This window comes from Sebastes fasciatus, chromosome 20 (genome assembly GCF_043250625.1).
Source record: "Sebastes fasciatus isolate fSebFas1 chromosome 20, fSebFas1.pri, whole genome shotgun sequence".
NCBI lineage: Eukaryota > Metazoa > Chordata > Actinopteri > Perciformes > Sebastidae > Sebastes > Sebastes fasciatus.
This window is the reverse complement of record NC_133814.1, coordinates 19,568,407-19,585,599: the sequence shown is the minus strand read 5'-3', so window position 1 is coordinate 19,585,599 and position 17,193 is coordinate 19,568,407. Positions and strand designations below refer to the sequence as shown.

At 42.5% G+C, this 17,193-nt stretch overlaps 1 protein-coding gene across 4 annotated transcripts in view; it reads right to left on the bottom strand.

Moving 5' to 3' along the window:
* Nucleotides 1–17,193, bottom strand: part of ptprea (protein tyrosine phosphatase receptor type Ea) — a 72,670-nt gene that overhangs the window by 17,411 nt on the left and 38,066 nt on the right. For all 4 annotated transcript variants that reach the window (XM_074619814.1, XM_074619816.1, XM_074619815.1 and 1 more), the window contains exon 3: nucleotides 1,180–1,257. In XM_074619814.1, the coding sequence (XP_074475915.1) occupies nucleotides 1,180–1,252 (73 nt within the window). In that variant the 5' untranslated portion in view covers nucleotides 1,253–1,257. The remainder of the gene's footprint in view (nucleotides 1–1,179; nucleotides 1,258–17,193) is intronic.

Here is a 17,193-nt window from a genome sequence, read left to right as displayed (position 1 = left end):
ATTTGTTTTAACATCACTAATTTCTTAAAACGCATTAACCTTAACCCGGACGGTATTTGATCTTTCTAAGGTTGTAGCGGGCTCAGTTTTAAAATTAAAGTGAAGATACTGGTATCATACTAGAACTACAAAACCTAAGGAAATAAAACTACTGTAAATTAATAAATGTCATACCATCTTGTCACTAAAGGCTAAATAACGCTCCTAACTTGCGCTAAATTTTGGCGAGAAAAAACTAACATGGCGATTTTCAAAGGGGTCCCTCGACCTCTGACCTCAAGATATGTGAATGAAATGGGTTCTATGGGTACCCACGAGTCTCCCCTTTACAGACATGCCCACTTTATGATAATCACATCCAGTTTGGGACAAGTAAAAGTCAACTCAGCACACTGACACACTGACAGCTGTTGTTGCCTGTTGGGCTGCAGTTTGCCATGTTATGATTTGAGCATATTTTTATGCTAAATGCAGTACCTGTGAGGGTTTCTGGACAATATTTGTCATTGTTTTGTGTTGTTAATTGATTTCCAGTGATAAATATATACATACGTTTGCATAAAACAAGCATATTTGCCCACTACCATGTTGATAAACTTCACAAATCTCCCTTTAATAGATGACAAATGTGTCATTAATTAACTATGGACAATTATGTGATTAATTGTGATTAAATATTTGAATTAACTGACAGTTAGTAGTTAGCTAGTAAATTGTATTAACTGATAAAATAGAATCAATACTTCGGACCTCCCATGTTCTCTTCAGGTCGCAGGCCTGATTTAATAACTGGTTTCTGCCTTATTTTGTCTACAGAGATAACTATCAGCTCATTTCGTCCTGTCAGTATGTCTGTCTGACACAAAATGAGAGCCTCTAAGACTCAGCCAAGAGTCACAGCCACACAGCCAACTATTAGCTGTGTTTATAAAGACGCACAATAAGCTGTAAATTACGGTCCAGGGCTGCTGAAGTTCATTGTGATCCGGTAATAACAAGGCTGTAGAAAAGGCTATTATCAAGCAGATGCATGCGCCGAGGAAGACACATAATAATCATATCTCAGGGAAAAGTGATGACTGCGGTGGATATAGCAATGGGTTTCTGTTGCTATCTCAAATTGTTCAGCGTTGCTCAGTCTCACATGTCGATGTGCATCTCCCTCCTTATTGTTCTTACCTTCTGTATGGTTGCCATTGCCGGTGGAATTAGGTGTTGTTGTTGTCGCCACCAAAAACAGAAGTGGGACCATTGTGACTGCAGAAAAACAAAATGAAGACGGATATTAAATTTAGTGCAAGACATGTCTGGAGAGTCGAGACTCATGCGAACGTGGCCGCTGGATAACATCACCATTTAGGAAACACAAAAGCTATTGACAGATCTGAGGCATGTTGCTTTATTCATGACTGCTGCTTTCAGGAATGTGCTCATCGGTGCAAAGTTCATGGAGACACAATGGAACAACACACTCATATCCTGGACATTCACTAGTTCTGTCATAAAGCTCACAGTGTAATGGCTAGCATGTCCACATGGAGGCACAATACTCCAATATTTGAGAAACAGGGCTGGCCACGATTACATGCTTCCTCACCAAACCCATTGAGAAAAAAAATTCCAAAGATAACATCCAGGCCAAGGAAACATCCATTTTTACAGTTCTCATTTCAATTTCTATGAAAAGAAAAAAGGTTACATGTGTGGGTTAAGGTTATGGTGACATGTCTTTCCACAAATGCTATTATTGCAACCATCCCTACCCAATGCAACGCTCTTTACTACTCTAATAAGGCATATGTTCATGCTCTAATCAGTCCATTATAAGACTGAGCAAAGGGAACTTGATTAAATGCCACTCTGAGCTGATAACAGCTGTTTTCGTTCAGCTGTTTCCGTGGCAATGCCGTGCTGAAACGTGTGATTTCCAAGATATAGCATGTGCAGGGTCTTAGCGTGCTATATGTTAGAAATCACAACATACACACACACGACATGCATGCCAACAAGAGGCCTGGATGTCAGCTGATATTGAACTACGAATGAGCGGTTAAGCCGAGCGAAACTGGATGTATCAGATTGTGGGGAGTGAAATCTAGAGTCAAGCTGCAAGAGGCTTAACACCTCTCACACCCTCACGCTCCACTCTTTGCCACCTCCCCCCCTTTCCTCTTTGATAACACCCCCCCCCAACACAAACACTTCACATAAAAGCCGTGTTTCCACTGCATGGCGCGGCTCTGTTCCACTCGACTTTTGGTACCAGGACCTTTTCTCTAGTCGTGTTTCCACTGCAGATGGTACCGCCCTCAGTGTTGGCGGGATTCTCAGCTGATCGCCGTAGCGGCGGCGCATGAAACTGCGCATAGATCATCCTCAACGGGACACTCGCTGCAACATTTAAACGCCAAACAAACAGAGGAATGTCTGCGCTTCATCAATTGTACGGCGTAGTTTTGCAAGCGGACATTTTTCTCAAAATCTGGGCCGAATGAATTAAAAAATGCGGTCGCCATTTGGCTATTTAAAAATGGCGGGTTTGTGCAGGATGTCCCGTGCAGGGTTATTATAGTAAACTAAAACTGAAACTAAAGCGAAACAATATCCTTTAAGAAAAACTAAACTGAAATGATATTGCCTGGTTAAAAAACTAATAGAAATAAAATTAAAATAAAGGTAAATTAATTTCATTTTTTTTAGCTATAATATATCACTACCGGAAAAAAGGAGACAGCATGAATTTCCGTCAAATACACTTCTTTATGCAAATGCATGTATATATTTATTACTGGAAATGAATTAACAACACAAAACAATGACACATATTGTCCAGAAACCCTCACAGGTACTGCATTTAGCATAACAAATATGCTCAAATCATAACATTGCAAACTGCAGCCCAACAGGCAACAACAGCTGTCAGTGTGTCAGTGTGCTGACTTGACTATGACTTGCCCCAAACTGCATGTGATTATCATAAAGTGGGCATGTCTGTAAAGGGGAGACTCGTGGGTACCCATAGAACCCATTTACATTCACATATCTTGAGGTCAGAGGTCAAAGGACCCCTTTGAAAATGGCTTATAGTGTAAGTTTGGAGCGTTATTTAGCCTCCTTCGCGACAACTAGTATTGGTACCAATGGATGCCTTAGGTTTTATAGTTTCATATGATACCAGTAACTTCACTCTAGCTTTAAAGCTGAGCCCGCTACAACCTCCTCGAAAGATCAATTGCGTTAATGCGTTAAAGAAATTAGTGCCGTTAAAACGAATTTGCGTTAACGCTTTATTATCGCGTTAACTTTGACAGCCCTAGTTCTAACGTGTAACAAACTGAACTGGACTGCTTGGTGGAAAAGTGCCAAAAGACACACACATGCACGGCAACACCCAAAGCAGCGTGAGCTCCGTCCAGAGCTGCTACACACAAGTGACATCTAGAAGTCTCAGCTGAACGACTCTGATCATTCCTTCATTTTCTCCCGGTGAAAAGAATGGAGAGGAGGGAGGATAAAGGAGCATCTCCGATCGATTCTAGTGTTTGAGCATTCAGAATGGGTTTCACATCGCATTGATTTAAGCGCCTCTTTTTCTTTTGAAATCTAGTGGTAAGGTTTGAAAACCAATACGCCTTGACACGGTTGCAGTTCCAAAGGTGTTTTTTTTTTTTTATTATCATAAAAGTTGGAATCCAAGCAATACGAGCCAGCACAGAGCTGCTATCACCCCGTAATGAAGCAGAGCGGAGTGTGCTTTGTCTTACCAAGGCTGCAGGTGTGTGTGTGTGTGCATGTGTGTGAGTGGTGCTTTGCAGCTGCAGTGAAAAGAAAAGCATCAGGCCAAGTGCATAGTCAATGAAGACACTGTGTGCTGAAGCCTCCACGCTGTGCCGCAGTGTCCTGTAATGTGTCCAGACAGGACACCGGAGGAATGTGGAGGCAGCAGAGCAGAGACACTGACTGCAGCAGGGAGAGAGGGAGCAGAAGGTCCAGGTCAATAATATTTCCTGGAGCGATTAATAAACCCTGACATGTCCCCCCTAGTTCCAGGAGGAAGACTGATGAGAGAATTCTAATGAGAGGAGAGAGGAGAGTGTGCTACCCCCGTCTCCAGCTCTCCTCCCTCTTCATCCCCCCTCTTTAAGGCTCTCTCTGCAAATGTCACAAGCCTGGATGAGGGGGAGGTTATTGAGCTGAGTGTGTGAATCCTTAGGGTAGGACTCTGTGTATAAGACTGGAGGTTTTTGTAAGGTGGAAATTCACTCATGCAGCCGTTTGGGACTTTCCGCTACACAAGCTGCAGTGAATTTTATGTATGTGTGTGTTTATTTGCTTGTACGATAGCTCAACAGGGACAGCCAGCGGAGTGCTCGTAGCGAGCCCTGTGGCTGTGTCTTGTGGTAAAGTGCTGCTGCTTCTTATAAGCGTCCCCAGTAGTTCCCCGGCTCCATCACCTCTGGAGATGTCACGTCTTCGCCTCCAGCCCCTGCGAGGCTCAACTGCTCCTAAGGGACCACAGGCTGTTTTCACCCCCCTGCTCTCCAGCTTTTTTCCCATCTTGTCACTGCAGTGGTCTCAAGCCTGACCTCTTCAGCATCTCTAAGGAGATCGGCCAACTTCCTTTCCTCCGTCTTCGTGAGGAAATGTCCCTCACATAACTATAAATAACGCTGCTTCCTATTCCTCCAGGTTTCTCCTCACTCAGCAAAAAAAAAAACAGCCAAGAGGACCACCAGTCTCAAATTAGACTATCAGTATTAGTCATCGTTTAGCTCGGGTCAGACTCTGGGCAAACAGCTATCATCACATTGTCTGTGTGTGCTCTCATCTGTGTATTGTCCTTTCTCCATTTAGCACTCTGCAGCTAGCCACCACCCATCAGCCGTGATGAAAATAGGTCATGGGAGATGTCAGCTCGGGGGAAGTTCTAAGGCGTCCTTATTTTCCGATAGGAGACGTTCTGCAAGTAGCCTTGGGGAAGGGTATTGTCCTGGCCGGCTACACAGCCAGCGTGTCCCGAGTTACCCAGCATAGAGTTCGTTCTGTCTCATGGTGGGTCAGTGTCGTCCTGGCCTGCAGAATGGGACGCCTCAGCTGTACTGACACAAGCTCCAACACCAATTGAATACAAGGACGGTAGGAAACTAGAATTATTCTTAACTTAAAGGGACTGTTTGTAAGAATCAGAAATGATTGTTAACAGCGACACCTGTGGCCGTTAAGTCAACTGCACAAACGTCCACTGTACATTCACTAGATATTCTCAGAGCTACTAACTCTTCTGCAGTGTGTAGTGTGTGCGCATGCACGTGTAGAGGAGGAGCAAAATAGCGAGAACGAGCGCGGTGTGTTAGTGAAGGCAAGCAGGCAGGCAGAGGAGCAGAGTACATCAGAGACTCCGGTCCTGGAGACCAAAGCTACGGTCTCCCCCGCGAACTACGACCGCGGCCAACACTGTTTTGCAAGACGGGCTTCACTAGATAGAACTTTGCGGTTTTGGTGCTTCCGTGGAGTTTGTGTTAGAGTCTGAGTCTGAACAGCGTAGCCACACGTGAGCGCGCATGGGACAGCGACCCGGATTGATTTACACGTGTAAGAAGTTACAAACAGTCCCTTTAAACCACTGCAGACTTTAAGCTATGTTTTTTGCCATACTAGAAAAGTCTCACCTCACTCTGTCTACATACTGTATATGACAACACCTCAGCTGCAGTCAGGTGTTCAGAGAGACCTCCAGCACCTGGTATGCACCGTGTGTGACTCACGGCTCGGTCTCCACTGATTACAACCTGCCACCTCTGAATACCTGCAATCCTGACAGCGTGCAAACAAGAATGTGGACACACACACACACACACAAATATCAGCATATCACAACACACAGACAGGCAACAGAGAGTACAAGCCGACCTCTCTTTGATTCTTTATCCTTGCTCCGAACATGAAAAGGGCATTGTGGGAATTCTGACTCGTACAAACTGAAATCTTGTGTCGTTTATAGTCCCAAACCAGAGAGCTGATAAATGTTCTTCCCTGGCAGTGTTTTGTTTTGGAGGATGAGCTATCCCTCCCTGCGGTCGTGTGTTTTCCTTGTGGTGTGTTTCCGTGTTCTGTCATTCCTTCAGTCTGAAAAGTGACATAATGACACCCTTGCAGCTCTCCACTATTGTCTCACTAATTAGCCCCCTAGAAAACTAGGCATCAAATAAAGACAAGCTTGTTACAATTAGAAGATAAGACAGAGAAATTGTGTGTCTTTGCCTCTGACAGGAAACCCGGTGTTCCCGTAGACAGAGCACTGTCAGTTCCACTGAATGTGGCTTCTCCGGGCACAGAGTCGCTCTGTCTCTTCACATACATCAGCTGGGGAATTCGGAAAATGGGTAGTGGGTGTAGGGGCGATATAACGGGCGGTAGGTACATTGTGTCCTCTGAGGGAAAAAGCTGCCAGACTATTTACCCTTTAGGCGAAGGTTTTTTTTTTATAACTGAAACCTGCAAGATGGCTTATTAGAGGAAAAACAACCAGTAACCCAAAACCTTCTGTGCAGTTCCTCACTGCTGCGCTCAAAACATGTTGTCAAAACCTGCCCTAAAACTGAGGATAAACCCAATTAAAGGTACTATAAGTAACAATGTACATGTATTAATCGCTTTGTATTGCCATTGTGTGAACAGATTGTAACGTAACCTAAAAACTGAGACCTTTCCCAATTTTCTCGGTTGCCTATAACAGCCTGTGGACTGATTTCTATGTAAAGGACTCGGGACGGTTTTGCTTCGTAATGTTAACTGATGAAGTAATTTGCAAATGGCAAGCTAGTTAGTATCATGGAGATTGGACATTAACGGTGATATATGATTGTAATGTAATGTCAAGTCACTGTTTTGGCCGATGCCCAGGATGATTGCTCGCGCCTATGGAGTGCGGAACAGGATGCTGACTGCAGTCCACTTAACGGCATTAATAACAAGGACTTTCTAAAAGTTACATATAGTCCCTTTAAAAGGTATTATTGATAACATTTTACGTAGATGAATATATATATATATTTTTTAAATAATACATCCACAGAGCTTTTAGAAAGGTGCCGAAAAAAAGGATGGCTTTACCTGAAAAAAAAAAATGCTCTGATTGTGAATTAATCATTTAAAAAATGTTGGCAGGTCGAAAATAAATGTTTTGTTTATGTCTGTGGACGATATCTGACGTTTGGTTACGACTTCTAACAAGGCTTGTGAGCCAATAGTAAAACAACGTTGGCATCTCTGGGTTGTCAGTGTGGAAAAAAACAGATAAATGGCTGAGATTGACAGTAAGTGCCTGGCAACGACTTGTTGTGAAGTAAATTAAATGATACGGGGGAAGAAGAATGTGACATCTAGTGGCTGAATGTTATCAATGTTATCAATAGCACCTTTAAGTGTTTAGACAGTTAAATCGGACATAGATTATTTCATATGTTGACTATTAAAGGAATACATTGAGATTTGGGGAAATAATCTTAGTTGCTTTCTTGCAGAGAATTAGATGAGAAGATCGACACCGCTCTCATATCTGTACGTTAATATGAAGCTACGGCCAGGAGGCAGTTATCTTAGCTTAGCATTAAGACTGGAAACAGAATGTTTCATTTTGCTTCCAGTCTTTATGCACAGATTAACAGATTATTATTATTTTGGGAAAGTTACAGTTAATATGCATATTGTGTAAAACGAAAATATACCCAAGCACATGGGTAAGTCTGTGTCCACTGCACTGAATTGCATGTGTTTGGGGATTTAATGTGGAGGATATCAAGAAAACAAGAAGCAAGTTTTGATCAGATCACTGCAGGAAGTTTCACAAGTTCTCGCTTTCTATTTCAGCTGGTCGTCCTCATATCTCCGCGCCTCTCTGTCTCTTCGGGGAGCTGCAGTGTGTAAACCTGGGCCGGGTTAGCTATTTAAAGGACAGTGCGCTACATTCACAGTGTTGACTGAGGAAATGAAGCTGGGGTGTCCATCTGCTCACACAGATGTGTGACAGACTGCTTCCCATGCAATGTAACCTAGTTGGACAAGGTGATCAGTGTTGCTCTCTCTGAACTCAAGACTGTATCACGATGTAGTCCATGCATATATCATTTTACTTATTTAAAATGAAACTACAGGAGCCATCTGTCTCACACTAGTCATTATCCAATCTAAGATTTTGAAAAAAGTACACTGTGGAAAATGTAGACTTGTTTTAACACATATACTGCTGTTCTACACAATGTGTTCCCATGGTAACCTGACCAGCAGTACTGCCACCAACGTGGCGGCACCTGTGGGATGTCGAACACCTCGGCTTTATCAAGATGTTAAAAAAAGAAAACCCAGCACACAGACGCACTGAAAAACTGAGAACCTGATGTCAATCCAGCTTTTAGTCTGAGTCAACAGCTCCTGAAGAACAGAGATATTTGGAAGGAGAGCGTTTGGTATAACACACCTTGGACTGAAGATCCAACTTAGATATATAAATAATACTATCATTATCATCAGAAGTAGTTGTAGTACTGTGTCACACTCTGCAGTATCTCACACTAGCACTATCTATAGCACCACCATACAGTAACAACTCTGCAGCGCTGCTCTCTTGCCAATCTGGGCTCCTCCCCTCCTGCGCTCCTCCTACAGTAGCATTGCCATTAATCAATCCCTGCCTCCTTCCCAGGGCGCCCAGACGCTGTGGCAGTGGTAATGACCTTGGAGAGACCCGCTGACTCCGCTCTGCAGCGTCAGCCCTCCACCTCTATGGGAACAAACGCAGCATCTCCCACGGCGATCTCAGAAAATGCATATGTGTTAATGTATGCCGGCGTTACATTTGCATACAAGTCAGAAACATTTACCGAATAAAAGAGCACAGAGAAAACCATGTTAGCCACTGCCAGGGGGAAAGAAAGCTGTGGTCGGTTGCCAGGTTCAGGCCATAACATCCTGTTGACTGAGATATGGCGGCTACTGCGTCTGACCCTGAGAGCTCCGCCATTAGAGTAGTCCGCACTGGAAATAAGAGCTTTTTAGCTGCTGCATATTAGTTAAAAATAACACGGGGCTGAGATGAGAAGCGATTATTTGATAATCCTCTTAAAAACATTCCAGCCATAACACATGAGAGCAGCTCTAATTTAGCGTATAAATTAAAAGCTACTGTCACATTCTGGCGAGGCATGGAAACCAAGAGCGTAATTGGAAGTAAATATTTACTCCAGTCTGTCTGCAACTAGCAAACGCCACATCTGAGCTCGCACTTGGTCGGCTTGTTTGAGTGTCATTTAGTCGTGTGTGTAAGTGCGTCCCACACACACACTGTCATAGTAAAGGAGCCAGTAGGTCTTTAAACCACTTCTGATCCTACAGATTTACACGCCTGCGCAAACACACTACATGCATACGTTTCTGCTCCAAATCTGCTACCAATTGGCATGCAAAGCTACACTTTCTGGCATGAAACACACACACATGGGGGACACACACATACCCACAAATCCACTTCAGCAGGGATCCGTGGGAAACACATGTGCCAGTGCCTGTTTGAGGACCACCGTGCCAGAAATCATTCCACTAGTGGTCCATCATGTGTGTGGGGACAATCTCCCCATGCGAGGGGTCTCATCATGTCCTCCAGGCCCCTTTACACCTCCAGACCTGACAGCATTGAACACAGAGGCATCCATCTTTCTCCCACCTTGACACCTCAGGGATTTACCTCCTCCCCGCTTTCAATTATTCAGAGGCAGAGCAATTATGGGCTGGAATCAGAGCCGTCGATAGCCAGCGTAATGCGCGGCAGCTGGGCTGGAAATGACGGAACCGGCGTTGTGACACTTCTCATTATCACCCAGCGCTCGGTGATTACCGGTGCTGTGCTATGAACAGGTATTAGTGTGAGAGGCAGAGAGAGAGAGAAAGAGAAGAAGAAGAAGGTGTTGTGTATAAAGCTGGGAGCCTGTCAGCGTGGTGATGTATGTGAAATGTACTGCTCAACGTGTAGGGCCATTAAGAGGAGGACAAATGTGTAGCATACGGAGGTAAACTAATGAATTCTCGGGTATTGAATATGAGGCGAGGGTCCTTTTTGGAGGTTTAAGTATATGTTGAACCTGCATTCTTCAAATGGTTAAAGGACAATTCTGGTATTTGTCAAGGTGGATGTTATTCTCATGTTTTAGGTTTATGACTCGTCATAATTATAGATATTTGGAAAACCAGGACTCCAGCAAGAATGATGTTGATTGGGGCAAGGATGCAAGCCTCCTACAGCTTTTAAAAAAAAACTTTTATTTACAGAAATCCTCTCAAAACTTAAGGCTAACCAAAAAAACACTAACAAACACAGAGAGTAGTCCCCCCGGAAATCCATGTAGCTGTTGTAGCAAATTGCAAAGCAGCTGTGGAGCAATTAGACGCAACTCGACTCAAGTCTCCCTTCATCAAATAGAAGCAGTCAATAAAAAAGTGCATTTTGTGTAGCTTCTCCTTTTATGTGTGCAATTTGGAGACACAAAACATCTTCTCATGTTCTCTAGTAATTCTCAAGCATGCACACACAAGCTAAATCTCAAGTGAGCCACAGCCTCACAGTAACGTATACAAACTGTAAATCAGACAGCAAATTGAGCAGGATGTGGATGTGCTGTGCAGTTCGCTACAAGAGCTACAGGGATTTCTAGTGGATTAGTGTCTGTGTTTACTTTCAGTCGGACTCGAAGACAAGTATTTGAGATTATTTTTTATCAAATTTTAAGGAATAGTTTTTGGGAAATATAATCATTTTTGTAGAGAGTAGGGATGCACCGATTTATTGGTCAAACATCGGTATCGGACAATATTCGCCTTGTTGACCGACATCAGCCTTTCGGCAAATTAGATGACAATCACCGATGGCACTAAAATGGGCCAAATATACTTGGGCGGCCGTTAATATATGAGGAAGTAAGTAAGAGCAAGCAGAGCAAGCAACGTCCATGTGTGAGAAACACTGCTTATGTTTCTAATCACTATAACATTTAATTTATGTTTCACATAAATATTTTTGTTGGGCTGTGTAAGTACTGAAACATTCTTCTCATTGAGTAGGTAGTTGTATAGCAGCTAAAAATGCTTTGGAAGCAGTTCTTTTTCTTTTTCTTTTTTAAATAATATTTTTCATGTGAAGGAAGGTTATATTAAATTTCATAAATTTGTAGTATGATTGAATTTGGGCTCATTCAAAGACTGTGTAATGAAATGATGAAAAGCTTTAAAACAGAGCCATTATTTTTTTTTATAATGAAGAGGTTTTTGTTTCCTTGGCACAAAAGGGGAATAAAGAACATCGAAAATGAAATTAAAAAAAACCTTGGTATCGGCTATTGGCCAAATTGTTATTTTAAAAATCTGTATCGGCCCAGAATTTTGCAATCGGTGCATCCCCAGTAAAGAGTTAGAGGAGAAGATCGATACCGCTCTTGTGTCTAAGAGCGGCATCGATCTTCTCATCTACCTCTCGGCAAGAAAGCAAATAAGTGTATTTCCTATAACAGCGAACTATTCCTTTAAGTTTTTGGAAAGCTGTAGGAGGCTCACACTCTTTGCCTTCATGAGTGACATGTCATCATCACCAATAGTCATAGTATAGACAAAAATATGAAAATGAGACACAGATTGAGAAATACTGGAATTTCCCTTTAAAGTTCTCAGTTTTTATCAAGACTTATAATTCGTAACACTGCCATATGAGATATGAGTTTGATTAGACTGTGTGGTTCCTTCAATGCAGACACATTAGCCATTCAGGAACCACGTCCTTTCTGATTATAAGCTTACACATCAGAATAAATCTGAAACAATAAAGAAAATGACGACTGATGGTCACATTATGGGTAAATCACCTCTTTTTATCTGACCATAAATCCATCAGAGTTCCTTTTTAGAAAAGTTTTAATGGTCAATAAAAAGGGATTAAACAGATTAGAGTGTAGTTCTATGCAGAATCATAACCGCTGACTCAGATGGCGTCTGGGAGGCTGGTTTTAGAGAGCATTACAACCGACCACACTGCCTCCCCCGAGAATGTATACGGCGCGTTTTAATGTCATGTTATTCGAGCGTAGAAATAACAGGCAATTGAGAAATCCTGTGGGATAAAGAAGTCACTCAAATGAATTAGAATAAGTCGCAGTGTCAGTGCCTGTAATGATGACAATCCACACAGCTTTTCTACCGGCGTGAGATTTATTTAACATCAGCGCTGACGCAGAGACTGGGGCTAAACGGAGAAAGAGAGGAGGGGATCTTGTATAGAACCCCCTATTTTCAGAGACAGAGATAACTACAGTCCTTGGGGGATCTGTGCAGGACAGACAAGATCTATCCCCCAAAATATCCTTTCATTCCCGGAGAGAGGGATGGGGAGGGCAGCGGTGGAGAAACAAGTGATAAGCACTGCAGCGGGAGAACAAAAAGCCACTTGATTCTGAGGGGAGGAAAAGAGGAGGAGAGGAGACGTGGGCCCAGAAGGGATAAGTGAACGTCCCACGCTGCGAGGATGAGGAGGCCGCCTCTGCTGCTCTGCAGAGATAGAGCAGACCTGTCTGCTCAGTGCAGACGCAGACTATAAGACCCTCTTTGAAAAAAAAGGATGTGAGGACTTGTTCTTGACGTGTACCCACACTGTCTGCACGGGGAAGCAAGGTTTTACTGTCAAACAGCTCCGGTTGCCATAGCAAAACCGCAGTATCTCACTTCATCTTCCAGAATAACAGCCCCCTTATCAAACACGCGGGCGACAACAGGTTTGACAAACAAGTAGAAAAACAACTGGTATTTTTTACAGCATAGTCCAGATTCACAGCTGATTCCAGCAGCCTCCTAGGAGAAACTGGAAGTGGCAGCGCAGTAATTATGTTACCCAAAACCCCAAACCTGACACATTTTTTCACAATCCTCTTTCGCAGGATCACGGCCCCCGCAGAGCACGTTATGAGCAGCACTTTGTTGATTAAGATTGTGTAACCCTGTTGCCTGAATTCTATAGGAATATGAGTCATTCAGTGGGGCCTTGGGAACCATAGTGAGCCTCATTGTCCTCCCTCCTAAGCAGACTTGTTGCACGAATGAGAATGGACACACACACATACACACACCATATGGAGAGCAAACGACTATTCTACGTCGAAGACCTCTCGGAGAACTCGCTGCCCTCTTGAGAAAAAGGAAGTGCAACATCCAGTCTTAACACGCTGCTGACAAAAGCTCTGCGGGCCGGGCCTCTCCCTGCATGCATGGTCCGCTACTAACAACTCTTGACAGAGGCATGGAGGCATGACGGGCCATCAGAAATCATGGGCACACACACCAGGCGGGGGGCAGGAGGATGAGGAGGAGGAGGAGGCGGTGTTGACATATTGGGTATCACTAAATCTCAACAGCAGACAAATGTGTTTGACCTGCAGGCTACAGAGGTAACACAAGGGTCAGAATCTCAGCTCTGCTGATAACTATGAGATAGGGATGCACCGATCCGACTTTTTTAGTCCCAATACTGATACCAGTACCTGGGCTTTGGGTATCGGCCGATACAGAGTACCGATCTGACTCCAGTGTTTAATTAATAAGCTGTATGCCTCACTGTGTGGAAGTGACTGGGATCATTCTTTTATGTGTAAGGCAACAACAGGCTTGACATAAACATTAACTTTCCTAACTTTGTAAAACAAAATATAACAAATAACTACATAGATATGAATTTACTGAATTGTCATTTATTATTAAAATAATAATTTATACACCAGCAACTTCGTAAAATCTTCAGAATTAACAGGAATTAAAATTCTAGTATATGATGTATATTAGGGCTGACCCAAATGCTTCAACCGTTGCCATGGTAACCGACCTCCAAATCACTATTCGAATACTTTGGTTTTCTTCTTTTTTTTTTTTAAATATGTAATAATAATGTAGAAACCCCAAAATAGCCCATGAAATATGGAACAATCCCACAACATTATTCATTATTCATATTCAACATTTAATTGTATTCTGATAAGAAATGTTGTTATTGTTGTTATTCATGTAATATATAACTTTAAAGCTCTTTTTGTGCTCTTTATGCTGGAACTATCCATGGGCACATCAGATCAATATGAATGTAGTTATAAGGGGCATTTGCAGTGGCATTCAGAATTCACCCCACTGCAGCATTAGAGGTCAAAGGTCAAATTCTCCTGACCTCAGTGTCATGACAATGTGACCGATGGATAGCTTATAGTTTAAGCTTTACAATGATATATGACTTCATGATATTCTGTGTTGGTTAACCTCCTATATATTGTATCTTTATGTAAAATAGCAAAAAAACACAGAAAGAAAATTAAAACCCAGAACTAAATTGAAATATGTGATTGTTTTTGCTCCAAGGATCTGATAGATTGGGTTTACTGATAAAAGTTTAGGCAGCATTTGAAAGTCACTTTCATGCCTTACACAATCTGATTCTTTGCAGTTTGGTGAACGAAACTCTGTCGACACTCCAATGCAAGTGAAGTTTTTCAGAGGTGAATAGAGATTTGAAGGTTGACGAGCTGCAGGGGACTGCGGCACTATGTAAAGTATAAATACGACGATGGGGGGAAAAAAAAGCTTTGAGAGGGCAAAACAACCTTCCAGGAAGAAAAAAAAAGTCTTTGCTATTATGAAAACATCTCAAAAGTGCATTTGAAACGTCAGGGTGTCCTCTAACATCCTCATTCAACTACAACTCTTATGAAAACTTCTGATTCTCCACAGCTGACAATAGCGATGTGCGATCTGGGTCACACTCTCGATAAAAGCTACACAGCTCCTTATGTGTGCAGGGCTGCATTCATGCACGCCTGCGTGTATACGTGTGTGTTTCTGCAGTGTAAGCACATGCTGTCCTCCATCTGCTGTTTGATAGAGACTGTTTCCTTTCCTGTGCAGCCAGCCAACCAGCCAGCCTTCCTGTAGCGCTCCGCTCCAGAGCGGAAATGGGAACAAGACTGCCACACACTCCTGACAAAAACCCTGGATAAGATACATACACATGCAGACACATGTGGACACGCAGACAATGACTTAGCCACAAACACACAGTCTCCTCTCCTTTCTCTTTCCTTCCGTCTTAGACTTTGTTTTCCATTCCTCTACATCTACTCTATGCTCCTTTTTTCTTTATTCTTTTCATGGTCAAACACCTCCACAAGTCATTAAACAGCTTGGCGGCGACCAAAATATTTGATTTGCACAACAATGAAAGGGGATTGTTAAATACAAGAAAAGTCAAAGGCGGGGGTGTTGAGAGGCTTTCGCACTTATTAAATCTCCTATTAGCCATTGCATGGGTTGTAATAACAGGAAAGGGGAATCTGTAGTTAAATATACAGACAGTAATTTGACAGAAGCAGACTATCCAACTGGGAAAGCCCCAGTGACCTCAGCTGATGCCTGAGACTGCAAATTGAGAAAGAACCATCTTGATAAAAAAATTCTAAAAAACATTTAGTCTGGATTTACTTCCATCTCTGTCTGCTTTAGTTGTCCCATTACGCCCAATACAGTGATACCTGTACATCTACGTCTAACTAAGGGATAACCATTTCTGAAATTAGTCCAGTATTGTGGGAGAACGCTGTAGACGGCAGCCGCTCACAGACTGCAATATGATGCTATTGGGGCAAGCTGGCACCGTCATTTACGTCAACTAAAAGTGCATGTTTTTGCCATGACAGGTTCTGATTGTAATTATAAGTGTCTGACAACATTATGGAAAGAGTCTCGTTCAAGCAGAGGTTTCGTTCTGAAATCCGGCGAAGTGACGTCTTGCCGGAAGACAGCGGTGGAAACGTGGAATACATCCATGGTGGAAACGCGAGATTTTGTTGGAGTACAGCAAGCATAGCTTAGGGTTATCTAAAATATTTTCAATGCCATGGCTAAATATTTACATGATTTGGATAATAAAGACGAGGTCTTCGATGGCTGCCAATATTCATTTGAGCCAGAGTATACAGATATTCAGATTTCACAACGAGACTTCTACTTGAGTGGCACTTTGACACAATAACAAACAAACCAGATCAAGCGAAAGGTAAGAAAAATGTTTCTGCAGTGTCCTTTCCATAATGTTGTCAGACACTTATAATAACAATCTATAATGTCAACAAAAGTAGGCATTTCAGGTTCAATTTGAGGCTCAAAGTCTCAAGTGAAAAAATATAAAAGGCCTTTTTGTGCAGTATACAGGCTAGAACAGGGGTGCACACACTTTTTCAGCATGCGAGCTACTTATAAAATGACCAAGTCAAAATGATCTACCTACTATAAAAATGCAAAACATATATTTATTTATAAATATATTGAGTATTCTTTATATGTACAATATATGTTGGTGTACCTTGCATAACTGCATGAACCCATATTGTACAATATAACTCTGTACATTTTTTGTCATTACCTTACTCTGATGACTTGCACTGAATGGAATCAGCCAGGGATGCATAGTCCGGACAGTAGCTGCTGATAGCCAGCCTCAAGCACACTTCCAAATGATCATCAGTCAAGGTGGAACGGTATTTGGACTTAATAATCTTCATGTGGGAAAAGGCTGACTCGCATAAATAAGTGGAGCCGAATAATGCAGTCAAGGAGGTAGCACATTTCCTCATGTTGAGGTACTTTTCCTCTGTGAGTAAGTTCCAGAACTGTCCATGAGCCCTGGACTTAAGCTGAATGTCAGCTTGTAGTGTCAAAATCTCATCCTCCACTCCAGATGAGTTCAGGTGAAACAGTGTTGCAATTTGTTGGCTGACGTCTATTTAAAAAAAAAAACTTTTTTTTTTTTTTTTCTTTTTTTTTTTAATGCCATGCGATCTACCCACACTACCTTTGCGATCGACCGGTAGATCGCGATCGACGTATTGGGCACCCCTGGGCTAGAGCAAGACAATACATTTAACCAACTGATCGACACAATTGCTTAATCTGGTTCCAAATATCAGGACAAAGTACAAAGCCAACCGTGACTCTATTTCACAGACTCCTAATAAAATGACCTTAAAGTATGAATACAAACCGTACCATTTTACAAACAGCTGTGGTCAAGTTAACAGTGGTTTACTACTGTATACCACTGTGCTGTCCTCTGTTCTCACTACCGTTTCA